A 15,050-nucleotide genomic window follows, 5' to 3' on the forward strand; every position below is an offset into this window, starting at 1 on the left:
GAAAGAGAGACAGAGAGCGAGAAAGTGAGAGCAAAAGTGAGAGTGTGTTTACATTGAGATAAACCAAAAAGATTTACTTGTATATTGGATTTATCAGACATATCTGGTTTCTTCTTAAGAGATTATTATATCCCTGTTCACACTCTATGGTCTAGATCATTTCTAAGTGTTTGTTATTCCTATCACAAATCTATTTTGTATTTTTCAAGGAAGCTTTTTAGGCATGATATTTGTTGTGTAATACTTGTTTTGGCTTCAGGAAACTTGGTTGGGGACTTTACTCCACTACTTACTTTGCAACATTACCTTGGGCAAGTTACATTCCCTCTTATATGCCTCATTTCCTCATCTGTCTAATGAGGTATTTCTTCTACTTAACCTTTAAGTCCTTCCCTAACCATCTGTGATTCTATAACTATCACAGCATAGGTTGTGGCAGGCGTAGCTGGATTCCAAAGGGAAAACTTGATATAGCAATTCCCTTTGAGACATATTTTTTATCTGTTGCCCATTATGTTTGCTGCAGGATTTCGGCTGAACGCTTCCTCTTGGCCCATGTTCCTTTTGAAGACGCTAAATGGAGCAGAGATGGCTCCCATCAGGATTTTCCACAAGGTACAGTGTCCCTCAGCTATCACCAGCTCCAAATTGCTTAAGGTCAAATGCTTACATTCTTTCAATTACTGAGCCTCTGATGTCTACATTATATATGTGGCCTGAGGATGCCTTCTCAGAAACTAGTTCAGCAGAAGGATTTTTTAAGTACCTTAAAAAGCCGCAATTATCCCCAGAGAAATATTAGACTGATAAATTAGGATTTCTGCGTTTTGGGTCCTAGCTCTGCCAATAGTAAGTTTTGACCTCATCTGTTAAGTGGGATTCTGTCTACCTCATAGGGTTTTAAGAAGTTAAACATTTTTTTTTATTAGTAAAACATATAAAGTGTAGTATAAATCTAAAGGAGCTATTCTTACTATAGATCATGCAGTTCCATAAGGTCCATATTCTAAACAGAGAGAAAGGAAGGAGACTATTTTTTGAGTGCCTACAGTATGTTTGGAGTTTATCCACACTCTCTCATTTAAATACCCACAGTTAACTTTATGAAGCAAGAGTTATTATTTTGATTTAGTAGTTAAGGAAACAAATACTTTTGAATAAGGAGCTTGCCCAAGGTCGCATGACTAGTAAGTGGTGGAACAGGGATCCAAAACCTGTATTCAGTCTTGCTGATTTCTCGAGGGATGAAGCAGTCAGTCTGCTCTTAGTTGATCTTTAATGAAGTTAAAGTTACTGTAAAGGTGACTGAATTGGGGTTGCCTATGTTGCCATTTAAGTCTAAACCCTGAGAGTACCCTGGTTCCCAGAATACAGTATACTGGACAACTTGAAACCCTTCCACTGCAGAATACCTAAAAATCAAGGGGGGTAAGGGGCCAACAAGTATTCTTTTAAAGGCTTTGCTGACCTTACTAGAAAGTAAGATAACTCCAAGGCCAAAATGAGGAAGGAAAAGCAGAGTGTTAGGTGTACTGAACCTGCAGGTGCCGTAAGGGGCTTTGCGAGTCTTACTTTCCAAGGACCTTGTCTTTTAACAACCACAGTAGGATAGAAGTTGAGGCCTTGGGCCCATGCAAAGCAGAAAAATGTACCTGGGACTGCCACATAAAAAATCAGATTGGATCCCTCAAATGTTTACTCCTTAGTGAAAAGACTATTGCATTGATGAGGAAGAGTCTCTGCCTGGGCCATGGGTGGGGATAGGAAGTGAGTCATCTCTTCTGATAAGACAGTCTTTCCCCATGGAAGTCCAGGGTTCAGATATAGTGCCTGTGTTGTTTCAGAACTCCAGAATTGTGTGGGATATTTCTGAGTGCCTGGCAGAAGCAAACCCAAAACCTCTCTAGAGGGTTTGGTTGTTTTCAACCCAGATGTCATAGAAGTCCCAAAAATGAAGTACCACTGAAGTTCAGTTCAGTTCATAATTACAGAGCCCGCAAAACTCACAAAGCAAATCCTGCATGATGAGACTTCAGTAGACAACAAACAGTAAGACTCTAACCTCAAGCACTTTCAGATAATAGAAATATCAGATAGAGATTATAAATTAAGTATTTGAAAATGAGTAAGGAATGAAAAGAAGGAATTTAAAGACGAGAAAAGTACAAACCTCTATTTTTTTAAAGACAAAGTTGAAAAAACAACAAATTGACTATCTAGAAATGAAACTTAACCATTAAAAGTTTTAAATCTTAGGTAGGCGTATAAGCAATTTAGACCTAGATAGAGAAGAAAGAATTGAAAGACACGTGTAAGGACTTTCCCTAGAGTGCAGTACAGAGAGATAAAGAGATGGAAAATACATTAAAGAGAAAAGACAAAGAGAATACTATTAGAAGGTCCAGTATATGCTGAACATGAACTCTAGAGAGATTAATTAGAAAGAATAAAGAAAAGTCAGTGTTTGAAAAGATAATGACAGAATTTTCCAGAGTGTGTAATAAAGACAAATATATACCTTAAAACATCATGGTATAACTAAAGTCAAAAGAAAAGATCTGAGCAAAGTAATCACACAGAATACAGTCATCCTCTGTGAGGGATGGTTCTGCACCTGTGGGGGACTGGTTCGAGGACCCCCTGAATATGAAAATCCACACATACGCAACTCCCTTATATAAAATGGCATAGTACAGTCAGCCCTCCATATCCACAGCTTCCATGTCCATGTGGACTGAACCTTCAAAAGGATTACAGTTAGGCTGACAGCACATTTCTTGACAGCAGCAGTACAAGCCAAAAGGTAACAGAATAATATCTTTAAAGAACTAAGAAAAAATAGTTGTCCACCTAGAATTTTATATCTACTTATACTATTATTTCAGAATGAATGTAAAATCAAGACATTTTCAGCAAACTAATACAAACAGATACTAATATATCTGCTGAAAGAACAATTGAACAGTATATTTCAGGAAGAAGATAACTGGGGACTTCAATCCACCTGCCAGTGCAGGGGACATGGGTTCAATCCCTGGTCCAGGAAGATCCCACATGCTGGGGAGCAACTAAGCCCGTGTGCCACAACTACTGAGCCCACGTGCCACAACTAATGAAGCCCACACACCTAGAGCCCATGCTTCGCAATAAGAGAAGCCACCACAATGAGAAGCCCATGCATCACAACGAAGAGTAGCCCCGACTCGACTCAACTAGAGAAAGCCCGCACGCAGCAACGAAGACCCAGCGCAGCCATAAATAAATAAATAAAAGATAATTGAACTGGAAAGTAAGAATGAGATGCAAAGAGTACTGCTGAAGAAAGATGGTTTAACATGTGAGTAAAACTAATCAACCATTGCCTATAACTGTATAAACCAGTTATACTAGCAGAAGTGATCAGTTGGCAGTATAACAATGTGGAACTAAATTGTCAAACACCTATTAACTCAGGAGTAGTTTAAATATTCTGAGGTTCTTGTATTATTTAAAGATGAGCTTTAGACTTAATTATGTCAACTATACAGTTATGATCTGAAGGGGATCCACCAAAAGACTAAATATAGAATGGTTAACGTATGAATTGGGGACTTCCCTGGTGGCACAGTGGTTAAGAATCTGCCTGCCAGGGGAGCTTCAAAAAGGCAAAAGAGTAAGATGTGGAGATCACCTTCCTCCCCACAAATACATCAGAAATACATGTACATGTGAAACAACTCCTACAGAGCACCTACTGAACGCTGGCAGAAGACCTCAGACCTCCCAAAAGGCAAGAAACTCCCCCACGTACCTGGGTAGGGCAAAAGAAAAAAGAAGAAACAGAAACAAAAGAATAGGGACGGGACCTGCACCAGTGGGAGGGAGCTGTGAAGGAGGAAAGGTTTCCACACACTAGAAGCCCCTTCATGGGCGGAGACTGTGGGTGGCGGAGGGGGGAAGCTTCGGAGCCACGGAGGAGAGCGCAGCAACAGGGGTGCAGAGGGCAAAGGGGAGAGGTTCCCGCACAGAGGATTGGTGCCGACCAACACTCACCATCCCGAGAGGCTTGTCAGCTGACCCGCCGGGACAGGCGGGGGCTGGGAGCTGAGGCTCCAGCTTCAGTGGATCCCAGGGAGAGGACTGGGATTGGTTGCGTGAACACAGCCTGAAGGGGCTAGTGCGCCACAGCTAGCCGGTAGGGAGTCTGGGAAAAAGTCTGGAGCTGCCGAAGAGGCAAGAGACTTTTTCTTGCCTCTTTGTTTCCTGATGCGCGAGGAGAGGGGATTAAAAACGCTGCTTAAAGGAGCTCCAGAGACGGGTGTGAGCCGTGGCTGTCAGCGCGGACCCCAGAGACGGGCATGAGACGCTAAGGCTGCTGCTGCCGCCACCAAGAAGCCTGTGTGCGAGCACAGGTCACTATCCACCTCTTCCCTCCCGGGAACCTGTGTAGCCCACCACTGCCAGGGTCCTGTGATCCAGGGACAGTCTCAGACACCTCTGGGACAACATTAAACACACCAACATTCGAATCATAGGGGTCCAAGAAGAAGGAGAGAAGAAGAAAGGGACTGAGAAAATATTTGAAGAGATTATACTTGAAAAATTCCCTAATATGGGAAAGGAAATAGTTAATCAAGTCCAGGAAGCACAGAGTCCCATACAGGATAAATCCAAGGAGAAACACGTCAAGACACGTATTAATCGAACTGTCAAAAATTAAATACAAAGAAAACATATTAAAAGCAGCAAGGGAAAAACAAGTAACACACAAGGGAATCCCCGTAAGGTTAACAGCTGATCTTTCAGCAGAAACTCTGCAGGCCAGAAGGGAATGGCAGGACATATTTAAAGTGATGAAGGGGAAAAACCTACAACCAAGATTACTCTACCCAGCAAGGATCTCAGTCAGATTTGACAGAGAAATTAAAACCTTTACAGACAAGCAAAAGCTAAGAGAATTCAGTCCTACCAAACCAGCTTTACAGCAAATGCTAAAGGACTTCTCTATAGGCAGGAAACACAAGAGAAGGAAAGGACCTACAATAACAAACCCAAAACAATTAAGAAAATGGTAATAGGAACATACATATCAATAATTACCTTAAATGTAAATGGATTAAATGCTCCAACCAAAAGACATAGACTGGCTTGAATGGATACAAAAGCAACACCCATATATATGCTGTCTACAAGAGACCCACTTCAGACCTAGGGACACATACAGACTGAAAGTGAGGGGGTGGAAAAAGATATTCCATGCAAATGGAAAGCAAAGGGAAGCTGGAGTAGCGATTCTCATATCAGACAAAATAGACTTTAAAACAAAGACTATTACAAGAGAAACAGATGGACACTACATAATGATCAAGGGATCAATCCAAGAAGAAGTATAACCGTTGTAAATATGCACCCAACATAGGAGCACCACAATACATAAGGCAAATATTAGCAGCCATAAAAGGGGAAATTGACAGTAACACAATCATAGTAGGGGACTTTAACACCCGACTTTCACCAATGGACAGATCATCCAAAATGAAAATAAATAAGGAAACACAAGCTTTAAATGATACATTAATTAAACAAGATGGACTTAATTGATATTTATAGGACATTCCATCCAAAAACAACAGAATACACATTTTTCTCAAGTGCTCATGGAACATTCTCCAGGATAGATCATATCTTGGATCACAAATCTACCTTGGTAAATTTAAGAAAATTGAAATCATATCAAGTATCTTTTACAACCACAACGCTATGAGACTACGTCTCAATTACAGGAAAAGATCTGTAAAAAATACAAACACATGGAGACTAAACAATACACTACTTAATAACTAAGCGATCACTGAAGAAATCAAAGAGGAAATCCAAAAATACCTAGAAAAAAATGACAATGGAGACATGACACCCCAAAACCAATGAGATGCAGCAAAAGCAGTTCTAAGAGGGAAGTTTATAGCAATACAATCCTACCTTAAGAAACAGGAAATATTTCAAATAAACAACCTAACCTTGCACCTAAAGCAATTAGAGAAAGAAGAACAAAAATCCCCCAGATTTAGCAGAAGGAAAGAAATCATAAAGATCAGATGAGAAATAAATGAAAATGAAATGAAGGAAACTATAGCAAAGAACAATAAAACTAAAAGCTGGTTCTTTGAGAAGATAAACAAAATTGACAAACCATCAGCCAGACTCATCAAGAAAAAAACAGAGAAGACTCAAATCGTTAGAATTAGAAATGAAAAAGGAGAAGTAACAACTGACACTGCAGAAGTACAAAAGATCATGAGAGATTACTACAAGCAATTCTATGCCAATAAAATGGACAACCTGGAAGAAACGGACAAATTCTTAGAAATGCACAACGTGCCAACACTGAACCAGGAAGAAATAGAAAATATGAGCAGACCAATCACAAGCACTGAAATTGAAACTGTGATTAAAAAATCTTGCAACAAACAAAAGCCCAGGACCAGATGGCTTCACAGGCGAATTCTATCAAACATTTAGACAACAGCTAACACCTATCCTTCTCAAACTCTTCCAAAATATAGCAGAGGGAGGAACACCCCCAAACTCATTCTATGAGGCCACCATCACCCTGATACCAAAACCAGACAAAGATGTCACAAAAAAAGGAAACTACAGGCCAGTATCACTGAGGAAGATAGATGCAGAAATCCTCAACAAAATACTAGCAAACAGAATCCAACAGCACATTAAAAGGATCATACACCATGATCAAGTGGGATTGATCCCAGGAATGCAAGGATTCTTCAATATACACAAATCAATCAATGTGACACACCATATTAACAAATTGAAGGAGAAAAACCATATGATCATCTCAATAGATGCAGAGAAAGCTTTCGACAAAATTCAACACCCATTTATGATAAAAACCCTGCAGAAAGTAGGCATAGAGGGAACTTTCCTCAACATAATAAAGGCCATATATGACAAACCCACAGCCAACATCGTCCTCAATGGTGAAAAAGTGAAAGCATTTCCACTAAGATCAGGAACAGGACAAGGTTGCCCACTCTCACCACTCTTATTCAACATAGTTTTGGAAGTTCTAGTCAAAGCAATCAGAGAAGAAAAGCAAATAAAAGGAATCCAAATTGGAAAAGAAGAAGTAAAGCTGTCACTGTTTGCAGATGACATGATATTATACATAGAGAATCCTAAAGATGCTACCAGAAAACTACTAGAGCTAATCAATGAATTTGGTAAAGTAACAGGATACAAAATTAATGCACAGAAATCTCTTGCATTCCTATACACTAATGATGAAAAATCTGCAAGTGAAATTAAGAAAACACCCCCATTTACCATTGCAACAAAAAGAATAAAATATCTAGGAATAAACCTACCTAAGGAGACAAAAGTTCTGTTTGCAGAAAATTATAAGACACTGATGAAAGACATTAAGGATGATATAAACAGATGGAGAGGTATACCATGTTCTTGAATTGGAAGAATCAACATTGTGAAAATGACTCTACTACCCAAAGCAATCTACAGATTCAGTGCAATCCCTATCAAACTACCACTGGCATTTTTCACAGAACTAGAACAAAGAATTTCACAATTTGTATGGAAACACAAAAGACCCCGAATAGCCAAAGCAATCTTGAGAACGAAAAGCGGAGCTGGAGGAATCAGGCTCCCTGACTTCAGACTATACTACAAAGCTACAGTAATCAACACAGTATGGTACTGGCACAAAAACAGAAATATAGATCAGCAGAACAGGATAGAAAGCCCAGAGATAAACCCATGCACATATGGTCACCTTATCTTTGATAAAGGAGGCAAGAATATACAGTGGAGAAAAGATAGCCTCTTTAATAAGTGGTGCTGGGAAAACTGGACAGGTACATGTAGAAGTATGAAATTAGAACACTACCTAACACCATACACAAAAATAAACTCAAAATGGATTAAAGACCTAAATGTAAGGCCAGACACTATCAAACTCTTAGAGGAAAACATAGGCAGAACACTCTATGACATAAATCTCAGCAAAATCCTTCTTGACCCACCTCCTAGAGAAATGGAAATAAAAACAAAAATAAACAAATGGGACTTAATGAAACTTCAAAGCTTTTGCACAGCAAAGGAAACCATAAACAAAACCAAAAGACAACCCTCAGAATGGGAGAAAATATTTGCAAATGAAGCAACTGACAAAGGATTAATCTCCAATATTTACAAGCAGCTCATGCAGCTCAATAACAATAAAACAAACAACCCAGTCCAAACGTGGGCAGAAGACCTAAATAGACATTTCTCCAAAGAAGATATAGATTGCCAACAAACACATGAAAGAATGGTCAACATCATTAATCATTAGAGAAATGCAAATCAAAACTACAATGAGATATCATCTCACACCAGTCAGAATGGCCATCAAAAAATCTAGAAACAATAAATGCTGGAGAGAGTGTGGAGAAAAGGGAACCCTCTTGCACTGTTGGTGGGAATGTAAATTGATACAGCCACTATGGAGAACAGTATGGAGGTTCCTTAAAACACTACAAATAGAACTACCATACCACCCAGCAATCCCACTACCGGGCATATACCCTGGGAAAATCATAATTCAAACAGAGTCATGTACCAAAATGTACATTGCAGCTCTCTTTACAATAGCCAGGACATGGAAGCAACCTAAGTGTCCATCAACAGATTAATGGATAGAAAGAAATGAAATTTAGTTATTTGCAGTGAGGTGGATGGAAATAGAGTGTGTCATACAGAGTGAAGTAAGTCAGAAAGAGAGAAACAAATACCGTATGCTAAAATATATATGGAATCTAAGAAAAAAAAAAAGTTCATGAAGATCCTAGGTGTAAGACGGGAATAAAGACACAGACCAGGCTTCCCTGGTGGCGCAGTGGTTGAGGGTCCGCCTGCCAATGCAGGGGTCACGGGTTCATACCTCAGTCTGGGAAGATCCCACATGGTGCTCAGCGGCTGGGCCCGTGAGCCGTGGCCGCTGAGCCTGCACGTCCGGAGCCTGTGCTCCACAACAGGAGAGGCCACAGCAGTGAGAGGCCCGCATACTGCAAAAAAAAAAAAAAAAGACAGAAACCTACTAGAACATGGACTTGAGGATATGGGGAGGGGGAAGGGTAAGCTGTGACAAAGTGAGAGAGTGGCATGGACATATATACACTACCAAATGTAAAATAGATAGCTAGTGGGAAGTAGCCGCATAGCACAGGGAGATCAGCTAGGTGGTTTGTGACCACCTAGAGGGGTGGGATAGGAAGGGTGGGAGGGAAGGAGACACGAGGGAAGAGATATGGGAACATATGTATATGTATAACTGATTCACTTTGTTGTAAAGTGGAAACTAACACACCACCGTAAAGCAATTATACTCCAATAAAGATGTTAAAAAATAATGATAATAAATTAAAAATAAATAAAATAAAAATTGAAAAAAGACACATGCACCCCAGTGTTCCTTGCTGCACTATTTACAATAGCTTGGTCATGGAAGCAACCTAAATGCCCATTGACAGATGCATGGATAAAGAAGATGTGGTACATATATACAATGGAATATTACTCAGCCATAAAAAGGAACGAAATTGGGTCATTTGTTGAGGCGTGGATGAGCTAGAGACTGTCATACAGAGTGAAGTAAGTCAGAAAGAGAGAAACAAATATCGTATACTAACACATATATGTGGAACCTAGAAAAATGGTACAGGTGAACCGGTTTGCAGGGCAGAAATTGAAACACAGATGTGGAGCACAAACGTATGGACACCAAGCAGGGAATGGGGCAGGGTGGTGGGAGTGGTTGTATGATGAATTGGGTGATTGAGATTGAAATTTATACACTAATGTGTATAAAATTGATGACTAATAACAACCTGCTGTATAAAAAATTAAATAAAATTCTAAAATTAAAAAAAAATAAGGAAACACAAGCTTTAAATGATACATTAAACAAGATGGACTGAATTGATGTTTATAGGACATTCCATCCAAAAACAACAGAATACACATTCTTCTCAAGTGTTCATGGAACATTCTCCAGGATAGATCATATCTTGGGTCACAAATCAAGCGTTGGTAAATTTAAGAAGATTGAAATCATATCAAGTATCTTTTCCAACCACAATGCTATGAGACTAGATATCAAATAAAGGAAAAAAATCTGTAAAAAATACAAACACCTGGAGGCTAAACAATACACTACTTAATAACCAAGAAATCACTGAATAAATCAAAGAGGAAATTAAAAAAAAACCTAGAAACAAATGACAGTGAAAACACGATGACCGAAAACCTATGGGATGCAGCAAAAGCAGTTCTAAGAGGGAAGTTTATAGCAATACAATCCTACCTTAAGACACAAGAAACATCTCAAATAAACAACCTAACCTTACACCTAAAGCAGTTAGAGAAGGAAGAACAACAAAATCCCAGAGTTAGCAGAAGGAAAGAAATCATAAATATCAGATCAGAAATTAATGAAAAAGAAATGAAGGAAACGATAGCAAGGATCAATAAAACTAAAAGCTGCTTCTTTGAGAAGATAAACAAAATTGATAAACCATTAGCCAGGCTCATCAAGAAAAAGAGGGAGAGGACTCAAATCAAAATTAGAAAGGAAAAAGGAAAAGTTAACAACAGACACCACAGAAATACAAAGCATCCTAAGAGACTACTACAAGCAACTCTATGCCAATAAAATGGACAACCTGGAAGAAACGGACAAATTCTTAGAAATGCACAACCTGCCAACACTGAATCAGGAAGAAATAGAAAATATGAACAGACCAATCACAAGCACTGAAATTGAAACTGTGATTAAAAATCTTCCAACAAACAAAAGCCCAGGACCAGGTGGCTTCACAGGCGAATTCTATTAAACACATAGAGAAGAGCTAACACCTATACTTCTCAAACTCTTCCAAAATATAGCAGAGGGAGGAACACCCCCAAACTCATTCTATCAGGCCACCATCACCCTGATACCAAAACCAGACAAAGATGTCACAAGAAAGAACACTACAGGCCAATATCACTGATGAAGATAGATGCAAAAATCCTCAACAAAATACTAGCAGACACAATCCAACAGCACATTAAAAGGATCATACACCATGATCAAGTGGGGTTGATCCCAGGAATGCAAGGATTCTTCAATATACACAAATCAATCAATGTGACACACCATATTAACAAATTGAAGGAGAAAAACTATATGATCATCTCAATAGATGCAGAGAAAGCTTTTGACAAAATTCAACACCCATTTATGATAAAAACCCTGCAGAAAGTAGGCATAGAGGGAACTTTCCTCAACATAATAAAGGCCATATATGACAAACCCACAGCCAACATCGTCCTCAATGGTGAAAAAGTGAAAGCATTTCCACTAAGATCAGGAACAAGACAAGGTTGCCCACTCTCACCACTCTTATTCAACATAGTTTTGGAAGTTTTAGCCACAGCAATCAGAGAAGAAAAGTCAATAAAAGGAATCCAAATTGGAAAAGAAGAAGTAAAGCTGTCACTGTTTGCAGATGATGTGATATTATACATAGAGAATCCTAAAGATGCTATCAGAAAACTACTAGAGCTAATCAATGAATTTGGTAAAGTAGCAGGATACAAAATTAATGCACAGAAATCTCTTGCATTCCTATACACTAATGATGAAAAATCTGAAAGTGAAATCAAGAAAATACTCCCATTTACCATTGCAGCAAAAAGAATAAAATATCTAGGAATAAACCTACCTAAGGAGACAAAAGACCTGTATGCAGAAAATTATAAGACACTGATGAAAGAAATTAAAGATGATACAAATAGATGGAGAGATATACAATGTTCTTAGATTGGAAGAATCAACATTGTGAAAATGACTCTACTACCCAAAGCAATCTACAGATTCAGTGCAATCCCTATCAAACTACCACTGGCATTTTTCACAGAACTAGAACAAAAAATTTCACAATTTGTATGGAAACACAAAAGACCCCAAATAGCCAAAGCAATCTTGAGAACGAAAAACGGAACTGGAGGAATCAGGCTCCCTGACTTCAGACTATACTACAAAGCTACAGTAATCAAGACAGTATGGTACTGGCACAAAATCAGAAATATAGATCAACGGAACAGGATAGAAAGCCCAGAGATAAACCCACGCACATATGGTCACTTTATCTTTGGTAAAGGAGGCAGGAATATACAGTGGAGAAAAGGTAGCCTCCTCAGTAAGTGGTGCTGGGAAAACTGGACAGGTACATGTAAAAGAATGAAATTAGAACACTCCCTAACACCATACACAAAAATAAACTCAAAATGGATTAAAGACCTAAATGTAAGGCCAGACACTATCAAACTTTTAGAGGAAAACATAGGTAGAACACTCTATGACATAAATCACAGCAAGATCCTTTTTGACCCACCTCCTAGAGAAATGGAAATAAAAACAAAAATAAACAAATGGGACTTAATGAAACTTCAAAGCTTTTCACAGCAAAGGAAACCATAAATAAGACCAAAATACAACCCTTAGAATGGGAGAAAGAATTAGCAAATGAAGCAACTGACAAAGGATTAATCTCCAAAATTTACAAATAGCTCATGCAGCTCAATAGCAAAAAAAAAAACAATCCAATCCAAAAATGGGCAGAAGACCTAAGCAGACATTTCTCCAAAGAAGATACACAGATTGCCAGCAAACACATGAAAGAATGGTCAACATCATTAATCATTAGAAAAATATAAATCAAAACTACAATGCGATATCATCTCACACCAGTCAGAATGGCCATCACCAAAAAATCTAGAAACAATAAATGCTGGAGAGGGTGTGGAGAAAAGGGAACCGTCTTGCACTGTTGGTGGGAACGTAAATTGATACAGCCACTATGGAGAACAGTATGGAGGTTCCTTAAACAACTAAAAATAGAACTACCATACCACCCAGCAATCCCACTACTGGGCATATACCCTGAGAAAACCATAGTTCAGAATGAGTCATGTACCACAATGTTTATTGCAGCTCTCTTTACAATAGCCAGGACATGGAAGCAACCTAAGTGTCCATCGACAGATGAATGGATAAAGACAGATGAATGGATAAATGGAAATCCATATGAATGGATATATTTCACATATATTCAATGAAATGTTACTCAGCCATAAAAAGAAACGAAATTGAGTTATTTGTAGTGAGGTGGATGGACCTAGAGTCTGTCATACTGAGTGAAGTTAAGTCAGAAAGAAAAAAAGAAATACCATATGCTAACACATATATATGGAATTTAAGAAAAAACAAAGGTCATGAAGAACCTAGGGGCAAGACAGGAATAAAGACACAGACCAGCTAGAGAATGAACTTGAGCATATGGGGAGGGGGAAGTGTAAGCTGTGACAAAGCAAGAGAGATGTATGGACATATACACTACCAAACATAAGGTAGATAGCTAGTGGGAAGCAGCCGCATAGCACAGGGAGATCAGCTCAGTGCTTTGTGACCACCTAGAGGGGTGGAGTAGGGAGGGTGAGAGGGAGGGAGACACAAGAGGGAAGAGATATGGGAACATATGTATATGTATAACTGATTCAGTTTGTTAAAAAGCAGAAAGTAACACACCAATTTAAAGCAATTATACTACAATAAAGATGTTTTAAAAAAAAGTACAAATGTTACTACCTAAAAAGCCATTCTTACAGAAAAAAAAGATCTGTAAACTCCTGTTTGAGACAAAAGAGACGGATCATTCAACTTTTTTATATACCTGTACCTAAAAAGGAAAGCAAATTGCTATTGTATGTTTAGATGCACTTATATAACGTCATGATATTTGAAAAAAAAAAAAAAAAGGAGAATCTGCCTGCCAGTGACTTCCCTCCTGGTCCAGTGGTTAAGAATCCGCCTGCCAATGCAGGGGACACAGGTTTGAGCCCTGGTCCTGGAAGATCCCACATGACAGAGCAACTAAGCACATGCGCCACAACTACTGAGCCTGCGCTCTAAAGCCAGTGAGCCACAGCCACTGAAGCCCACGCACCTAAAGCCTGTGATCCGCAAGAAGAGAAGCCACCGCAGTGAGAAGCCCACGCACCGCAATGAAGAGTACCCCCCGCTCGCTGCAACTAGAGAAAGCCCACGTGCAGCAGCGAAGACCCAACGCAGCCAAAATAAATAAAGGGAGGAGGGAGGGGAGGAGGGAGAATCCACCTGCCAGTGCGGGAGACACGGGTTCAAGCCCTGGTCCAGGAAGATCCCAGATGCCACAGAGCAACTAAGCTCGTGCGCCACAATTACTGAGCCTACGTTCTAGAGCCCGCTCACTGCAACTAGAGAATGCCCGCGCACAGCCAGAAAGACCCAACGCAGCCAAAAATAAATAAATTTATTTTTTAAAAAAATCTGAATCAATGGAGAGGGAAAAAGGGAAGAAAATTCAGTTGATTTTTAAGGAGAAAAAAGAAGTTAAAGGTACAACTTGAAAAATCAAGTTAAATAGAAATGTAGACAGTATGATAATTGTAATAAATTTATATATATATCAGTTATCACAAGAAATTAGCTTAAACTCATCAGTTTAGTCAGACATAGATTAGATTGTTTTTAAATCTAGCTACATGCTGTGTACAAGAGACACTGCTGAAATATGACAGAAAGGTGTTGAAAGTTAAAGAATATAAAATGTATACCGTGCAAACCTTTATCAAAATAAAGCTGGTGTTAACTATACTGAAATTAGACAAAGAAGACTTGGTGCTAAAAAGCATTAAAGAGGTTAGTATCTAATGATAAAAAATATATACTTCACCAAGAAGATAAAAGTTATAAATATACATGCTCCTCAAAAACATAGCCTCAAAGTAGGAAAAGCAAAATTTGACAGAATTATGTGGAAAATTTGGAACATCCACAATCATTAGGAAATATTTTAATACACATCTCTCAATAATTGATAAATCAAACAGACAAGAAAAAATGGTATATCAATCAGCATAAGCTAATCAGTATTAAATGTTGATCAATTTTTGAAAATCAGTTGCATTCCTAT

The 15,050-nt window shown here is 38.7% G+C and overlaps 1 protein-coding gene across 12 annotated transcripts in view; it reads left to right on the forward strand.

Moving 5' to 3' along the window:
• Positions 1–15,050, forward strand: part of SCMH1 (Scm polycomb group protein homolog 1) — a 187,766-nt gene that overhangs the window by 94,958 nt on the left and 77,758 nt on the right. For all 12 annotated transcript variants that reach the window (XM_027108916.1, XM_027108924.1, XM_027108927.1 and 9 more), the window contains one exon: positions 527–615. In XM_027108916.1, the coding sequence (XP_026964717.1) occupies positions 527–615 (89 nt within the window). The remainder of the gene's footprint in view (positions 1–526; positions 616–15,050) is intronic.

Source organism: Aethalodelphis obliquidens, unplaced genomic scaffold, assembly GCF_003676395.1.
Source record: "Aethalodelphis obliquidens isolate GAN/ISIS:26980383/991018 unplaced genomic scaffold, ASM367639v1 scaffold9, whole genome shotgun sequence".
In the NCBI taxonomy this organism is placed as follows: Eukaryota; Metazoa; Chordata; class Mammalia; order Artiodactyla; family Delphinidae; genus Aethalodelphis; species Aethalodelphis obliquidens.